Source organism: Mya arenaria, chromosome 2, assembly GCF_026914265.1.
Source record: "Mya arenaria isolate MELC-2E11 chromosome 2, ASM2691426v1".
NCBI lineage: Eukaryota > Metazoa > Mollusca > Bivalvia > Myida > Myidae > Mya > Mya arenaria.
The window spans coordinates 37,441,678-37,461,824 of record NC_069123.1 but is presented as its reverse complement, the minus strand read 5'-3'; the positions used below and the strand labels follow the sequence as shown (position 1 = coordinate 37,461,824).

Below are 20,147 nucleotides of genomic sequence, written 5' to 3'. Positions count from 1 at the left end.
CACACGAATAACGATAACCCTGGCACATGTAATATCGATAACCCTGGCACATGTACATTAAACGAGACACACGAATAACGATAACCCTGGCACATGTACATTAAACGAGACACACGAATAACGATAACCCTGGCACATGTACATTAAACGAGACACACGAATAACGATAACCCTGGCACATGTACATTAAACGAGACACACGAATAACGATAACCCTGGCACATGTACATTAAACGAGACACACGAATAACGATAACCCTGGCACATGTACATTAAACGAGACACACAAATAACGATAACCCTGGCACATGTACATTAAACGAAACACACGAATAACGATAACCCTTTTAAAATGCGCAAGTACAAATTACAAAATCATTCATCATCCTATTGCACACAATTCGGCAAAGTGTTGACAGTGACTTAATTTAAATTTTCTGGTAAATGTCAGCCCAAAGCCATGAGGCTCACTATTGAACGTACTTGAAATAAAGATGGTTTTAAATCGATTCTTACACAACCTTCACTGGTGAGTGTATTTTTAATGCCGTATTTTTTTCCAGAGTTTTAGACAAGTTTTGCACCCAATTTAATCTGACTCTAACAGAAAGAGTTGAATTGGCATTATAAGATCAATTCTAATGTCATAGATTTGGAGATAAAGTTAAATACGAGTAATTTTTCTGGCCTCTTAATCTTAGTTATGTTGCTTCATGCCGGAAAAAAAAACATTCTTAGAATCCTTCATAAATGGAATTACTGTGTTTCCTATACCCAACTGAATTTTGATTAAGATAAATATGAGTTTGCGTCTGAAAATGGAATCTTGGTTTTGCCTATAATACAGATGACTTGTGTGAAAATGAGTCAATAAGTCTCAAACGTTTAATTGACGTTTTTTTCCGCAATTTCGCCAAACAAAGTAGCTTTCGTTCCCAAGATGAAGATTTGTGCTGCTGTTGGTTCTCATTAGAACCAATTTAAGCGTATAGAAATTGTTTATTATATTTATTTTCATACGAATTTCATTCAAAGTGTTTATTCTATGTTAAAAATAGAACGCCCCATACCTTCGGAATTTAGGCAACCAAATAAAACAACAAGTTTAAAATGCCTAGTTGAAAGAATGTTTTGCATGATAATTCCCTACTGTGCATCCCTTGTTAAAGGCCTAGTTTAATCCTTCTATTAGTGACCCCCCCCCCAAAAAAAAAAAAAAGAAAAAAAAAAAAGAAAAAGAAAACCCCAACAACAACAAACAAACACACAATTGTATTGTACATAAACTCTGTGTATTGATCTTAATCTAATTGCCTAATTAGCTTATCAGATTTCCGATCTGAATATCCTGATGTGCAGTTTTGGGGGTTTTATTATAGAAATGCACCCTAAATGGCTCTGAGCCAATAAACAAATAAACAGGAAATTAGACCCTTCTGTGACATCAGTGCAAGTAGCAGGAGATGAACAGCAGGGGATTGTCATGCCAAACATTCCTTAAACTAGGCCTTTAGATGCATCAGTGTCACAGCATAAGTAGAACTTGCTGTCTATTGGCTTAGGGCCATTTGGAGTTGACACTTAAAGTGTAGATAATCTCAATATCTCACTAAGACATAACCTTTTCTATAAACACTATGCATAGTTGATGTTAATTTGACCGATGAGAAGTGGATAATAAGAAACTAAGAGTAAAAATTGTTTAAATAGTTTATTTGATATATTTCTATCCATTTCAAAATACATAGTCACTATTGTTATATAAAAAGTTTTGAAGCAATATGGTTAACATTACTCTTATTCTTATGATTCTTTGTTATGATAATCTAATATTATAAAAAGGGAAACACAATAAAACTTTTAGAATAAAATGTTTGGTTCATTCCTTTAATAAAACCTTCAGACCTGCGCAGCAGGACAATCAGATCTGAGATCTATTAGACCGAAGAGGCCAACTTATATTAAGATAAATACAAAGAGGTTGTGTACTATACACTGATTTGGGAGGTGGGTGTTCACTTATAGAAGGCTTAAACTAGCAAATTATACCATAACAACTACATTGACCATCCCAGTAGTCGTCAACTCATTTACAGTCACAAGACTCATAACGACTCTAAACGATACCCACAAACGTAAATCACCATGAAGCCATTTTATGATTTAATTATTTGATATATTTTATTTTTCAGGAACGTATTATTGTCTTAACATGGTGTTGATCACTGCTTCGACATTCCTGAACGTTCTTGTTGTAAACCTGTCATTTTACGGAGCTAGATCAGCTGTGCCAAAACATTTGAGAAATGTAAGATATATTTTCCGTATTTCCAAAAAAGCGAAATCAGTATACTTATGCACTAGTCAATTCTAACCACGGCCCCTCCAGGTCCGGGGAATAGCGGGGACTTTGACGTTCGGTCTAGCCAAGCCCGGGTAAAACCCCGCCCTGCGGGGCGAACTGATGGTAAAATCCCAGCCAAATGCCCCCGCACCCCAGGGACCCTATATTTGACGCGAATACAAAACCACCGCATTCACCCGGCATTGCAGGGCCACCGGGATGGTAAAAACACGGCCCATTTCCCCGGCTATCCCCGGCTATCCCCGGACCTTGGGGGCCGTGGTTTCAATTGACTGGTGCATTATGTTAAAGTCATCTTTAAGCTTTTTTTAGTTGCCCGATCCAAACTCTTGTCAGAAATGATTGTCCAAGGCTATTTCTATTACATAAACCCCAAAACAAGAGAACGAGATCAAATAAAGAAACACTATTCACACTGGGCCAATATTACGAACACTCTCAAGTCTGAGTTTAGACTCGAGTGACAAAACCCCAAACCTGTTTTTTCATTGTAACGTTCTTTCTAGTTGAGTTTTGGTAATAAAAATGGATTACTTTAATAACTATCAAAATATGAAGTACAATGTATTCATATTTATTTTTGTCAAACGAATGTTATTATTTATTATAATAAGATGATTCTTTGTAATTCATTAAAAGTGTTTTTATGGGTCTAACTTTAGAGACTTGCACTTGAGACTGTTTGTATTCATGGTCCAAGGGTCGGTATTTACTTAAGTATTGAGTATGAATTTCAGATTCAGACTCCGACTAAAAAACTTACTTATTAACAAATTATCTATGAAATAACTAAAATGGACACAAACTGTGTACTTGATTGTAGAGGTGATTGTATGCAACCGATACGCCAAATATTGCCATCCTTGCTCCTATGATAACACTTTAACAACATAATATTGTTTAACTGAGTCCGATTCTCGAACTTAGGTTAAAGACGTTAGTGAAATTTGGGGCAGTGATTACGAACATTCTCAAGTCCAAGTCTGGTCTTTGGTTAAATTATTGATTTGGACTTGAAACTGTTTATAATCATGGGCCCAAAGGTCTTACACTTTGAGACAGCCGGGACACTAAAACATTTTGTAAAATGTTTGTCTTTAAGTGCATGCATTTCATTTCACACGAGTTCTGTCATTTCAAAATGCAAATTGTAAAAGCAATTTCAAATCAGAGTGCACTATTCATGATAGGCTCACAAGCACTTAAAGTTGGATGAAGCTAATTTCCTGGGATTTTTTGTGTTCAATTAAAAGCCTGTTCTTCTCAGTGTGCAAATATAAAAACAAGTGCAGATATTTATTTTCAATACCAATGTTCGTAAAGGCTTATTGATAGATTTGATATAAAAATTGCTTTGTTAATTATACAATGAGTTCCATTAAAATCATTTAAGTGCACTGGTTTAAACTTTAAGTGTAATCAAATTTTAACAATATGTGTTTGATTTGCCCCCTCACAGGTGATGTTCCGTTACTTTGCACGTGCAATGTGCATGAACAGTCTTGTACAACCATTCCTGGACGCGGACAAAAAACGACTAATCCCCGTTGCTATACCCGGAATGGGGCTCGCAAACGGGGACAGTAAGTTCCCTCGATATTGGAAAGGATCATGTGAAAAACTCTCTAGACAAAAGGACCAAATAGAACTAGACCCACAACTGACAGAAATCGATTCCAAATTAAGCGAAATTCGGGAGTTTTTGAACGTTTACCAGGAAAGACTGGACTATCGAGACAAGACGGAGAAGATTTCAAAAGAATGGAAAGCGCTGGGGCTGATTTTTGATCGCCTTTTCTTTTGGATTTACTTGGTGACAATTTTGACCTCCCTCTCGGTGGTTTTATCGATTATTTTCAGTGAAGCTTGAAATTACAGCCCGATTCTCTTCACACCTTTCTTTAAAGCTGCACTCTCACAGATTTACCGTTTTGACAACTTTTTTTATTTTTTGTCATGGAACGAGCCAATTTTTGCAAAAATGCATGGAAACAAGTGATATTAGACTGCTGACAAAAAAACAGATCACAGATTTTCATATTTAAGTTCAAAAATTGATGTTTTATGCATTTTTTTTTCAAACCGTTAGAAACACTTCTAGCCATGAAAAAATAATTTTCGAAGGGAAAGATGAAAATCTGCGATCTGATCTTTTGTCAGCAGTCTTATATCACTGGTTTGCAGATATTTACGCAAACATTCGCTCATTCCAAGACAAAAAAAAAAGTTGTCAAAACGGTAAATCTCTGAGAGTGCAGCTTTTAACTCATTGGCCATCATGTAACCATTTCATAGCGTTTTCCTGGTGATCTTTGTATTTTATATGTCTACTGTATGTTGAAACAATCTATATTGCTGTGTCATGTATAAGTATATATAAAATAGCACTTGTATATTGTATCACTCATTAGTTAGGCCTTCTCTCGTGCTCTGCTCTAAGCAAACTATTTAAGTACGGCTGCCTTTTGAATACAAATTGTCGAGGTTTTGTGTTAACGTTGGTGTCGTCGTCAGCATCGTTGTTCAAACAGCAAAATCGTTCAAGATTGGGATAAAACTTGGTATACATGTTACAAGTGTAAACAAATATTAATGCCCATGACAATTGGAACTCCTCGGTCATTTTCTACAACTCTCATCATTAAAACAACCTCGGATGTAAACGGACCGTTTACGATGTCAAAATTCTCAGGTGACTCTGAGGAATAATAATTATTTGTGCAATAAACTTCACTGGGAATTAATTTAAACAAAGTAATGCAAGTTACGCGTTAAAGCTTTACGATTAATTAATATCATTATTAATTTAACGAATTCTTACCTCTACTGCTGTACCGGCATACATCCGAGGTCGTTGTTGATGGATAATGGCCAATGAGTTCCGGTTGATGCCATAATCGACTCTGAAACACGAGTGTAAAAAAGTGTTCATAGGACGAGCGGTGGCACTTCACAATTCGAATTATTATACCTATCACTGCATGTTTTACCACCTGAAGCCAATTGTGTAAAACTGGATAGATTATCCTGAGGGCATCTTTTGAATCGTTTGCACAAAACAGCGATGTGATTGGTCAACAGCATTTTTTGGAAACATATTGACCAATCAATAGACATTTTGGCCAACTTTAACAAATCCAAGGAATAAACCAGTGTAATACCATTGGCTCCAGAAATTAAGATATTTGAAGATAGAATGTACACATAGAGAAATACACTTGCACTGAATAACTTTAAATAATTGATATATCCGAATAATGATAAGATTGTTTGCTTCACCATTGTACTAGGAGCACCGTTCTTTAATCGAACTCAAGCTGATAACAAAACTTTTGAAGGTCTTACCTTTTGTGAGGCGTCTGTCGATGTTGTTTACGGCAAAGAAAGGCAATAACCCTTACCTGATCTCCATGATAGATCTGACCTTTTGATTTCTTGGATCAGGTCTATCGATTACTCACGCAAAAAACACTTTGTGCACAGTAGGCATTAGCTGTCGTCTTCCAGGGCCTCAATATGACAAAAATACTTTAATCCATTCTCAATCTCTTAATACAGTAACACAGCATAGAATGATTGAAAATCTTATATGGTTAATAACAAAAGGTGTTAGGTTAGGTCTATACATACTGGTTTAAGCCCTAAGTAGACCCGTGTTCCAGTGAACGACAGTTCCATAGCCGTAGTCCCATCATTTATCAGTGAAGTAATTCTGATGCGTGTGTGGTCTGTCTGTGGCGTATGTATTTATGTATGTGGTGCTTATACGTGTGTGTCTCTAGTTCATCGAAAAATAGTTCCTAGGGTATCTGAATAAAACAACTTAAAGTGACACACGTATCTAAAATCAATACATACACATGTATAACAAACATGGATTTGAGTGATAAAACTTTAACTGTTTTCTAAATAATGTATTTATTGAAAAAACTCATTACTGATAACACGATTTGTAACCGTGTATTTAATATCTGAAAACGCAAAAATATTAAATGATTGGTGAGTGCTTAAAGATTTACTGTGATCTACTATCGTCTCATATGGTAGCAATACCGTGTTTTCTGTACCTTTTTTCAAATAAAACTCAGTATCCTTCATAAGACCCATTGTTTTTGACATGTATTCAACCTGTTTGGTATATTTAATTGTGGTAAATCTTATTTGGGAGTAAGAGTGCATCTTTAAGTCAATATTCCAAAGAAATATGATATAAAAGCTACACTTGTACTTGAGTACAAAATATCATTATTGAGCAATAACTTTAAGTATATTTTTTGCTCTAGAATAACGTTAAATAATCGTAAAAATAATGATGCGTATCAACATAATACATAATAAGGCGTCGTTTTAAAGGCTTACAATATAGATTGATGCAAATTGATGTTGTTATTTTGCATTTCAATTACATATTCATGTTTAACTTAATTAACTTCAATGATGAAAGAAATAAGGATCTGAATAGGTATAGATAAACAGTATTTACCTTTATAATTTTTTTTTTTATTAATCAACATTTACGAAGCTATAACTTTCCCAGTCGAAAAGGCGCCAAAATATTGCTAATATTATTTTATCTATACCTATATCATAGACGTTTTTGTTTTCGATCATTAACGTCAAATGAGTGTTACATGACAATGCATTAACATAAAAAAGATATATCAACTGATAGTGTGCGTCTTTAAAAACATGTAAGATTTTGAATCAGGCTTAGTATTAAATGAGTTGAGATTGTGATTAAGTGTTTTCGTGTTACTGGGACCAGTTCTTTTTCCAACGACTTATAGTATTTGTATAATTCTCACACGACGTCTTTCGAAAGAAATTTTAATTTTTACCCCTCTTAAAACTATATACATCTATTCTTACTATATTTTGTCTACAAACGAACAATGGTATCATCGTATTAATCATCCATGTAGATTGTGTTGTTCATATGTACATCGCTCATCGAAGCGATATCGTAAAGGGGATGTCTGCTTTATTCATTTAATTTCAAACTTATCTAGTTTACCACAGGTTTGAGATTTTTATTTACTTTTATTTGTATGATGTTGCGCGAGAGTGCGGTGGAAACCGGAGCATTCGGAACACCTCGGCCAGTTTCCATCGGATGCATGTAGGATGTAGGTACATCAATAAATAGTTCGTGTAATCTTAAATAAAAGTATTAATTAATTGTTATGTGTTAACGTGTTTTGTATATACAAAGTCTTTGAGGTGAATTATTGCATAATTAATATGACTCAAAAGAGAATATTCATTCAGTTTAAGCGCTTAATTGTAATTTCTACGCGATCTACTTGAAGCGTACTTAAAAGTAATGATTTCTGACACTGTAAACCGTCCATATGCACTCATTGTTGTTTTCGATGGACAATGGCTGAGGTGTTCCGAATGAAACCGGAGTATCCGGAGAGAACCCACTTCTTCGCTTCGGTGACTATAATTCTCGATCAATTTCAATTTTACCTTTCAAAGAATATTGTCCACATACGTAAAGCATGCTGTGGTAATACAGTAAATTTTTGTGCCATAATGTGAGTGGAAATTAAGTTCCATACCAAGATAAAACCCACAATTCTTAACCCATGAATCTTTCATTTCACAAAACCATCAAGCAAACTCATCCATCTCAAAATGTGATAGTGTATTGTGCTATGTTGCTTTGTTGTACATGAATCTTTGTGTGAACAAATACTTGTCTGAATACAATGTATTTACAAGAACATGTGCATAGCTGTCTATATGTTAATATAAATGTATCGATATAATGTGAATTGTATTTTCATAATGTTAACATTTCATCCTTATGTAATTCATTGAAAGCATATTTTTGACTCGTAATATGAAAACTGAACATTAGAGAACTTGCAAAATACTACTTGTATGTGTACTTGTATGTATAATTGTATGTGTGCTTGTATGTATACATGTATGTGTACTTGTATGTATACTTGTATGTGTACTTGTATGTGTACTTGTATGCATACTTGCATGTGTACTTGTATGTGTACGTGTATGTATACTTGTATGTGTACTTGTATGTGTACTTGTCTTTGTACTTGTATGTGTATTTGTATGTATACCTGTATGTGTACTTGTATGTGTACTTGTATGTATAATTGAATGTGTACCTTATGTATGTTTGTATGTGTACTTGTATGTGTACTTGTATGTGTGCTTGAATGTGTGCTTGTATGTGTACTTGTATGTGTACTTGTATGTGTACTTGTATGTGTGCTTGTATGTGTGCTTGTATGTGTACTTGTATGTGTACCTTATGTGTGTTTGTATGTGTACTTGTATGTGTACTTGTATGTGTGCTTGCATGTGTGCTTGTATGTGTACTTGTATGTGTACTTGTATGTGTACTTGTATGTGTGCTTGTAGGTGTACTTGTATGTATACATGTATGTGTACTTGTATGTGTGCTTGTATGTATACTTGTATGTGTACTTGTATGTATACTTGTATGTGTACTTGTATGTGTACTTGTATGTGTGCTTGTATGTATACTTGTATGTGTACTTGTATGTGTGCTTGTATGTGTGCTTGTATGTATACTTGTATGTGTACTTGTATGTGTGCTTGTATGTGTGCTTGTATGTATACTTGTATGTGTACTTGTATGTGTGTTTGTATGTGTACATGTATGTGTGCTTGTATGTGTACTTGTTTGTGTGTTTGTATGGGTACATGTATCTGTGCTTGCATGTGTACTTGTATGCGTACTTGTATGTGTGCGTGTATGTGTACATGTATTTGTACTTGCATGTGTACTTGTATGTGTATTTGTATGTGTGATTGTATATGTACATGCATCTGTACTTGCATGTGTACTTGTATCTGTGCGTGTATGTGTACAAGTATCTATACTTGCATGTGTACTTGTATGTGTACGCCGTATGTCGTTTGCGAAATTTCACTTTACACTTTGGGTAGTATTCAATGAAAGTGTTATCCTTGTCCTTAGCTATGCCTCAGTGATTAAATTCTATTGGCCATTTATTTTTGCAGTCCAATTAAAACACAGAGTCTAATCTTACGCTTAAATGTGATCTAATTTGGTTATTGGCTGGCTGAAACTCGTATAAATCACGTTCCTTATGGTATTGTATAGTGTATGTACACATACTTTGATGACGTAGTACACAAAAAGTAGCACAAAAACGTATCTAGTGATGACCCAATGATGTTTCATATCAGTGACAGGAACAAATAGTATGCTATGATATATTCTAGTACGTGATCTCTTGATCTTTGTACGAATTCATTATATGATATTGCATTCTTACAGAAACCAAATCCATTCATTTACAAAAATGTATTTAATAGGATTGACATATCTTTTTTGAAAGATGAGTGTGAAGTATGATCATGTTTCATAAGTTTGCTATAACTCTTAAATATCAAAGAGTTGTCAAAGAAGTTGCGAAGACTTACGTGTGCATGATCTCATACGTTGCTTACACGTACAGGTAAACGATGCTGTTAAGCTTAAAATCAGTGTTACAAAACAACATTTTAAACGTGTACTTGTAAGCTCACTTATTTCGCCTAAATTAGTTATCGTAGATGCAATTTAAAATTGTACACTGTACACATACCTGTATGACGTAGTGCACAAAAAGTAGTCCAAACGTACGCGTACCCGTAAATGTAGTGTTTCGCAACCTCTCTATGGTGATAAAAATACCCATTAACACATGTATCGCATCTTCCGCAGGCCGAAATCGGTTGTGTATATTAGAATGCATTTTATTTAAAATGTTAATTTGTCCTGTAGTTCATGTAAACCGTATTTACCTATCAAAGTTTGGTCGGCCGTCAGGGACTCGCCTGGGGAGTATTTACTGACCGGGTGCCTGACCCGATAAAAACCATCATACAATTAACTCGGTCTTACACCCCGATATTTTGATACCCAAGACATACTGAAAATCTCATTGTTCCAGGTTTTTATAGTGTTTAATGCACATCCCCCAACACACAAACACACACATACACACACTCTCCCTCCCCGGTTGGCAAAGCTTTGATATGTATCATTGTGATAAGATATGCCCCTTGGCCCCTCGTTCTGTTTCTTTCGTCCTGTCCAAAGCTGTCTGTGTTCTTCCTAAGTGTATCTTACTGTCGGTTTTGAGTAAGTTTGGCGATTGCGCGTGCGTGTGTGGGTACAGTTCTGTGAGACTTGTTCATGGTTTTACCATATGTAAATTGTATTACACGTGATTTAATGTTCCACTTGATGTTTGAGTAAAGTGGCTTAGTCGTACATGAGTCGTAAAACTAATTTAAAGGCGTTGACTTTTAAAATATCACTTGTTTTAAAGTCGTTCATGAATTATGTATACCAAAAGAGAAAACTCTTTCATTATTAACAGGCAAATCAAATTCAGGATATTGCTGTTTCATTCAAGTTGACATAATTGACGCTCGATCGTAACAACATGCGTTGAAACTACATTACAACAGCAATTTATGGATTGACAAAACATTCAAATCCTGTCGTTTGAAAGCCTTTCTCCCCCATTTCGTACTCAGTAAGATTTTAAACAATGATCTAATCCTGACTGAAACTTTAGCTTGTAGGCGGCGTGCCATATTTAATATCGAACTTAGTGTATTAGTTTGCATGTATTTTGTTCATCTTATCCAAAGATTATATCATAATAAAACTTGAAGATAAATATGTCTCTATCATTTTAGCATGCATTCATTCAGAACCTTTGCCCACCTGTAACTACTTTTTTGCGATGAATTTCAAAGTTTATTAGCAGACCCGGATATAATAATCATGGAAGCATTAATTGGATGATTTTCCGGTGTTGGTAAAACGGGTTGTGTGCACTCGGAACAACTCGGCCATTTTCCAACAAAAACTATTTCGGATGGATATATTGACGGTTTACAATGTCAGATTTCTTTACATTTAACTACGCAGCAAGTAGATCGCGTAGTTATTTCAATTAAGCAGATAAGCCTAAGGACTTTATTCTTAGGAATATTAATGATCTGTGTAATACAACACTTCACTGCATGTGAATACATTTGAACTTAGTTATACATGTTTATATGCAAGTTGAAACAATACAATTAATTATTAGTATTGTTATTAATATTATTATAAATTTTACGAACTACTTTCACTTACGCATCGGCATACATCCGAGGTTGTTTTTTTTTATGAAAAATGGCCGCTGTGTTCCGATTTGGGTGGTGTGTTGTGAATTCAGAATTGGTATAAACAGAAAGATGACTACCGCTATGAGTTGGCATATGGAACTTAGTATGTATCAAGCTGATATCAATACGTATCATGTGGTTGCATTTGACATTGGTGGGGTAATGATAGGGTTACGTTCGCTTTTACTAAAAAAATGTGTTTTAGTTTAGAATAACGTATACAGCTGAATCCATGTATAAGATAATATAAGATAATCTTTATTTAACGTCGGTTACATTCAAACAGGGTAACATTAGCTACCAGCTATTGTCCGACAATGTATAAAGAAGGTCTTAGTAGCGACGTACCATGGGGTTGCATTAAGGATTGGATGATTCAAGGTCATGACCTCTACAATAGAAAAACGGTTTCAGTTCAAAAACCTACGTTAGGAATGGCATATAGTGGCGAAGGAGCGCAAACTGCCGCATGTACAGACGTTCTTGGGGTGACATTTTGGTTTGGTTGGATTAAGGTCAAGGTCAATGTATCTACATGAGATACTTGTATTTTAGACATGATATATATGATGAAATGTTGTTAGTAAACAACCATGTGAAGATGTGCTTTGGACTTGCATTATGTGATAGTTGATTCGAAGTTAAAGGTAGATTTTACTCCAAGAAGTAAGATCACATATGTTTATAGTTTCTACCCAATAACTTAAATTGCGTATGTGGTTATACTCCGTGGCACTTGACTGTTCCTATCTTTATACCAAGTTGTTTGCCAAAATATCTAGATTGTAAACATTGGATATAAGTTTATTTACACATTTAGAAGTTTCTTGTTTCTCTTTTTAAGAGAACCAACATTCATTTTATGCTTCCTTATCTTCAAATAGACGCGCTGCTGATAAGTTCCACTTTTACTGAAATAAAAATAGTTACACTAGTTGGCCTATACGGTAAGGCTGATGAAAAACCTTGAATAAAGTTAAAACTCATATCGCGATTTATCGATCTTAGACATTAATGTAAATGGCGTCGCATTGGGATGATTAAACTATTTTTAAACACTTATTTAACGTGGATGGATTTTAATAAAACATTTATATGTGTTCTGGTCATAAAGAACATGAATAATTCAATTTCCCTGGTTAAGACACCCACCAACAACGCAAGGGAACTAACTCAAACAGCGGACGGTTTTATAGTAAACGTGAAATAAATCGGCTTCTCTTAGGAATTTCCAAACGGAACTTCATGGCCATTTTCCATCGAAAACAACCTAAGATGTTTACGGACGGTTTATAATGTCAGAATTCCTTGCACTTAACTACGTAACGCTGCAAGTAAATCGCGTAGTAATTTCAATTTAGCAGTTAAACGCAAGGACTATACTCTTAGAAATATCAATTATTAATGCAATAATACACTTCACTCGGAAGCAATTTCCACTTAGTTATATATAGTAATACTTAACATAAACACCACAATTAATTGATACTGTTATCATAAATTCTACGAACTACTTCTACTGATGTTCCAGCATACAATCGTTGTTGCCTTCAATGGAAATTGGCCGATGAGTTCCGATTGAATGTGCCTGAGTGTCTCGATGTGGAAATTTAGTTTATTATTGTTTGATGTTGACATATATGTGTTACGCATGACGCAATCGTAACTCCTCGGCCATCTCTCAAAGGAAAATGGCGAGACGCTCCGATTGACGTATTTATTTCTTTCGATTTAACTTAACCGCAAAACAACATTTTTTTTTATTTTATGAAACACATTTTCATTAATAACGTTAACAATAGCAATATTGTTATGCAAACTCAAATATATAACAAATCAACAAAAAATTAAAATATTCGAATCTCAAAAGAATAATGGCAAACTTAGCAAATGGTCATATTTCATCCTTCATACATTTGTTATGATATTTCTTTGATGTCGCTCACTTCATTGTAAAATTGTAATGCTAATATATCAGTAAATGATGAATATGTAACACAACAAAAACTCAGTAAATGATGAATATGTAACACAACAAAAACTCAGTAAATGATGAATATGTAACACAACAAAAACTCAGTAAATGATGAATATGTAACACAACAAAAACTTTAAATGTTACGTGTAATTTAATCTGCTCTGTGCTGGTGTTTTGACTGCAATTGTCATTCGTTTTCTCATATTTTTTCTCCTGACCCTTCACATTTTTAGTGTGGACTTCTTTTTGTTATTTCCCGAAAAAGTGTGCATTTATTTGAGTGAACATGATAAAATTTCACCATTTTACAGTAAGACGACATGAATTAAAATCTTTTATTAATAATGGGCGGAGTAAGCGTAGCGAACGAGCTCTTTTTAATCATTTTTTTTTAATTCAGATCATCTTACTAACTTTCAATACAACCTTATTGGCTGACACATTGTCACGCAAAATCTTACGCAGTGATAGTGTATCGGATGAGTGGCGGTGGGCGGTTAATGATTGCCTATCTGCAATTTCATTGGCTGTAAATGTAGGTTGTATTCTAATTTATATTTTTTAGTTTTTTTTTACAATAGTGCTATACCCCCATATAGCTCGATTTGAGACATAACCCCAGATCTCAAAAAAGAACATGGTATAAAACAGTTACTTCACCAACTACCCTCGGGAGTAAAATTATATGCTCACGCTAAAGCGCTCGTGTACAACTACCCCGGTCGTGGTATTCCCGTACACCAGAGTACCATAGATTTATCATTATCAAATTCTGATGAATGGGTCTTGGGTGTAGTAACAATTATGTATTAATGTTGATACTTCTTGAGTTAAAGTTTTAAACGTATTTTTTTCAGATTAAAAAGACAACATCGTTTCGTAAAACATACACCAAAGTCAATATTTTTGTATTTGTATAATTGTTTTGTAATGTGTACGCTATTGTGTGCTTTATGTCCTATAAATGACCTTTACGTATCAGACCCACATATAAGCTCATCTCTCATAGCTCCATTATCTTTGATGCTTGCTTACCCTTTATTATTTTAGTATGAATCGTTAGAGTATTGCTTGCTGATTATTAATACCGAGTGCTCGCCGCAAGACAGTCTTAAATCTATCTATTTAAAAGACGTTTTAATACAGTATTGCGCTTAGCACTCGATATGAAATTAACTAATGGAAAATACAAGTTATCGGAAGTTGTTGCAGTGTATATTTTCTCTATTTTTACAAAATTCGGACCTGAAATGACCTATTATGCATTCTTTCAAAGCTTGATTGTAATATGTTAACGTATTCTCTTTCTGCACATTAAGAATGATACCCAAACTGAGTGGGGTTAACATGATTTCAAAATTTACATAATTGTGAACCTGATACCTTGAACATGCTGTTGATAAAAATGTATAACAAATAAGTCAATCAGAACATCTCGGCCATCCCCGTTACACGACGGATGTATACCTGTGCATAGGTTCGTAAATAGTTCGTAAAGTATATAATACTACTATAAGTCCTAAGGCTTAACTGCTAAATTGAAATTTCTACGCGATCTACTTGACGCGAAGTTAATTGTAAAGAAGTCTGACTGACATTGTAAACTGTTGCTATACATCCGAGGTTATTTTCGAAGTATACTGGCCGAGGTGTTCCAATTGACAAACAAGTAATTTGTTTCATGTAAAACATGAGGATTAGGTTACCTGTACATGTATTTAATTGTCAGTAGTGTGCACATCAATGCATCATTGTGTTTCCAAATGAATACATGTATAATCGAATATGACAATAAAATGCATAAAATAACCATGTACCTTCTTGTATCCTATATGTATGTGAAAAACTACAGAAACAAGCTCAGAAGCCAAAAGTTTAAACATATACACCGTTTTATGGCACAGGGTAAACGTCAAAGACATAGAACACAAAATAATCACAAACAAGGAACATGGAACAACAGCATAACATTCCACAAACTCCTATGACCTCGGTTTCTGTTGTTGTTTGTTGCATCCCCGTCTTTTTTTCCAAAAAATATGTCCGGCAGGAAGATGGAAAGAAAATAAAATATTGGTTCGATAAATAAGCATGGACCGAAATAATGTATAAAGTTTTTGCGATAATCATCGTTCTGATGCAATAAGGTACCAACACCTTCTACAATGGAATGTCGTTTAGACCCATCTGATATTAAACGCGCGAATTATGTTAAGTGGTCAACGTCATATCTTGTCTAACGAGACGGCAGTATACTTCAGATTTGACAATACGTTGATATGAGTAAAACAGCAGACAATCGTTATTGATTTTAATCGGGTGACGCGGCAGATATAATTTAAACAGTATAAGTGGAAAGCTTACACAATAATATGTAGAACACTAAAAAGGTTAAAGATTGATAATATGTACTTACACAAAGTAAATGGTAATGCGACTGCGTCACATCAAACTAATATTTGTTTTCAATATAAACACTCACAACCTTTAACCATTAACTTGTTATTGTAAGGAGTTAAAAAAAAATCTTATATGGTCGAGAGTTCACAACCCGAGATTAGGGTGTTTTACGGAACCGAGGTTTGCTGTGCGAGGGTTGGTATTAACCTTTCTCCCACCTCAGATAAGTAGATCCATTAATAGATAAGTAGATCCATTAATTTAACCATGCTAGAAATTCTTTTCTCCCACCTCAGATAAGTAGATCCAATAATATAACCATGCTAGATATTCTTATCTTGCCCACGGGCGAAGATAAAATGCCATTATGGAACTCCTTTTTAATGTTCACCACATGATTGTAACTACCTCCCTTATTGAAGACTGTCGTCAGTAGCAAATCCTTGTCTTATGGTAATATTTAGAACGCTAATTAATTATTCCTCGCTTTAAATGTCACCATAAAACAGTTTTCACGCACCATTCAAGAAATAATGCTTCATTCTCCTTAGAACTATTTAAAAAGACCGATTTGACTATTAACATTAACTGGACCACTACGCGCTATCCATGACAACCACGTGCTATCGCATATCCATACGCAATTATTTTCACTAAGCACAAAAGAGTTCCAGCAAAAAATATATTTTTACTTAATTTTGTTTAACTGGGGTGAGAGAAAAAGCATCTACCATAGCCGCTCGTGTAAGATAGGTTTATCCCGACCCTCGTGCAGGGCGTTTTGCGGAAACTCGGTAAACCTCGTTTCCGCAAAACACCCTACGCTCGGGTCGGAATGAACCTATCTTACACTCTCGGCCATGGAAGATACTTATAATCTTGCCCACGGGCGAAGATAAAATGCCCGTATGGAACTTCTTTTAATGGTCACCAAATTGTAATTACCTCCCTTGTTGAAGACTGTCGTCTGTAGCATCATGTAAACCTTGTCTGGTGGCAATATTTAGAGCACGAGTTAATTATTTCTCGCTTTAAATGTCACCAGAAAACAGTTTTCACGCACCTTTCAAGAAATAATGCTTCACTCTTCTTAGAACTATTTAAAGACCGATCAGACCATTTACATACTCTGAATCACTGCGCGAATATCTATGACAACCACGAATTATTGCATATCCGTACACAATTATTTTCACTAAGCACAAAAGAATTCCGGCAAAAAAATACATTTTTACTTAATTTTGTTAGATGAGGTGAGAGAAAAAGCATCTACCATAGCCGCTCGTGTAAGATAGGTCCATCCCGACCCTCGCGCAGGGTGTTTTGCGGAAACTCGGTAAACCTCGTTTCCGCAAAACACCCTACGCTCGGGTCGGAATGAACCTATCTTTCACTCTCGGCCATAGAAGATACTTATAATCTTACATGAGCAGCCATGGTGGATCCACAAATTATTCATTCATTGTGCAATATAAAAATGTGTATCTGATACTTACACCTATAATTCAAATCTTGTTTACAACATTCGAGTCGTTATGGTATTGAACCCACAAACATCCATAGCCAGTTCAGACAGAAAAAAAGTATCAATATAACTCAATTCTGTCTTCTTTTGGGTATCATAAAGTCCAATAAATGTCTTTCTTTCCACTTTTTATCGTTCATTGACATTTATTTCTCCTATGAATATGAAAAATACAATAAAGGAATACCAGTACAAGATTTCTGAGAAATTATTATCAACTTATTCACATTATGTAAAACATATTCATGAGTGAGAATTTTTTTTTTCGATATTACCATCTGTTCTAGCATTCGGTCATTCAATCAGATATTATTATGCTAGGTCACATGTATGTACACAGGCGCGGGGGGGGGGCCTAGATACGCGAGTACGCTGCTGAATCCACATGATTCAAAACAAAAACAAACAAAAAATCAGCCAAATGCACCAGACTGCACCACCTGGTTTTCAAAATTTTCCAAGGGGCATGCCCCTGGACTCCCCTAGCATAATTATGAATCCAGATGAATAGAGGGCTAGCTACGCCCCTGCTGATGTACACACATGTATAAACTAGTATTAAATATTTATATTTGCCTAGTTATTTCTGTAGATAAAACTTTATAAAAAATAATCGTATAATACGGACGGTATAATGACGTCATTGTTTATTTCAATATTGCGCTCCAATTGGATAAGCGCGACGTCAATTAACCAATGATATACGACGTTACAAGATCAGCTATTCTTTTATAAAAAAAAGTATCTTGTCTTACAGTTACACTTCTTTAAAAATAAAATACTCAATTGCAGAAGATACTGTTGATGTTAAATTAGAATGAATATTTCTCCAAAAATGTAAATATATAGAGGATATTTGTTTATTTCAGTGTAAGATCATATTTTATTTCACGAGTGTCATAGAAAAACATATTTTCACGAGTGGCGAAGCCACGAGTGAAAATGTAGTTTTTTTTATGATCACGAGTGAAATTAAATACGATCTTACACTGAAATAAACAAATTTTCTGTTTCTTTTATGCTTATTTTCGGAGTTTTATTTATTTTTTATTTATTTCTGAATTACCCCTTTTTTTGAAAAGGGTGGGCTTTACGCCGCTACCCGTGGGGCGCCCCTCATGCATAATTATAGCTGTCAACTTTTCTACTTTCGGTTTGCTGAGAAATAGTTCTCTGCTATTCATTCTTATAGCTTGATATTCGCTCGTTTTTTATTGCAAAGCTTTATGAACAGTAAACAATGAAGTATTATTAGTGCACATATGTTCCAAAAATAATGGAAACACTTTTTTATTTTAAGATGGACATGAATCATAACCAAATTACTACGCCGCTATTTAAAGAATGAAAATTTGGAAGGTCAAATGTGTTAGCAAAACAAATGTGGATACTCATTGGATTTTAACCATTTTTCTTAGTTTAAGGCTGCATGTACGCGTGTTTTTATAGTAAGTTAATATTCAGTCATCTTACTGTCAGAGACCAGTCTGTTTCGCTTTAAAATGTTTGTTTTCCAGATATTAAAAGAGTAAATGCCACGCTAGTTTGTTGACACATTTTGAGGTGTGGGTGGGGTAAAAAATATCGGATCTATCTGTAAATTGTTGTGTGAATTCTCCAGGAAGCTCATTTTACGTACTACAATGGTTAAAAGTTCAAAATACATTTGAACGATGATATAAAATTTTATTTATGTTCGAACAGTTGTTTTTGTCTGTAATTTGTTTGGTATGAAAGCAAATGTTCGAACATTCAGCTTCAAAGATCAGTAAAATGTTTGATAAACGGGATAACCGGTAATAAACGGTAAGTTGTTAATTTCCAATTATATATTTATTTGTTTAAATTTATAAAACATTTCTTTTATATTTTTTTAAACATTTTTGACATAATTTATTGAGGTCCAGTGTTCTGTTTTGATCAAGGCAAGTACATGTAACAACAAAGGAATTTAAAGTAGTTCTGAAAGTTGATATTTTCACTCCTTATTTTGCAGTGAAAATATCAAATTGATATTTTCACTGTTGTTATTTCACTGGTAAAACCCCATATTTCATCGAAAAGCATGAAAGAAAAGTATATATCGCATTTTTTCTTGCGTTTATGCTACTGAACGCAGTAGGGCAAGCGACAAAGAAGCGCTAGCGCCGTACTGCGTTCATACAGCTTTAACGCAATATAGAATGCGAAAATTTCTTAATTATATCATGAAAAAAAATATGTATAGTAACAGTAGTGTGTGTGTGTTTTTAACATTACATGTGTTCAACCCATAGCTGGCAGTATCAGTTCAGGATGGTGAAAACAAATTTGAAATAATCATATACAGAATGATGTTTTTTTTGCGCGAATGCAGTTCCTTAATCCCATACAATTCTTATTACGTTTATGATCACATTCATATGTGTGCTATGTGTCAAGATGTAGTCGGTGTACTTAATATCAAATTTATCTTGTTATGTTACATATGAATGCTGTATCATGCAAACTTTCTTTTAAGTATTTAAATGCTCATTGTTTTTTTAGCAACATTTACTTGAATAATTTATGGTCATATCTTCAAAACCCGTTTTTAAATAATCGGAAACAGGTGACTCTTTTATAAGATCAACATTTCATACTGACTACATTGAATTTTAAAAATACAAAGCCTGTCCATGTACCTTTTGAACAGCCCTCGTATATAA

General features: G+C 34.5%; 1 protein-coding gene across 1 annotated transcript in view; it reads left to right on the top strand.

Annotated features, from left to right (window-relative positions):
- LOC128223967 (neuronal acetylcholine receptor subunit alpha-10-like) overlaps window positions 1-4,346 on the top strand; it is a 121,921-nt gene extending 117,575 nt beyond the window's left edge. Inside the window, exons 8-9 of the mRNA XM_052933522.1 lie at window positions 2,193-2,308; window positions 3,825-4,346. Coding sequence (XP_052789482.1) covers window positions 2,193-2,308; window positions 3,825-4,235 — 527 coding nt within the window. The 3' untranslated portion in view covers window positions 4,236-4,346. The remainder of the gene's footprint in view (window positions 1-2,192; window positions 2,309-3,824) is intronic.
- The last annotated feature ends 15,801 nt before the right edge of the window (window positions 4,347-20,147 follow it).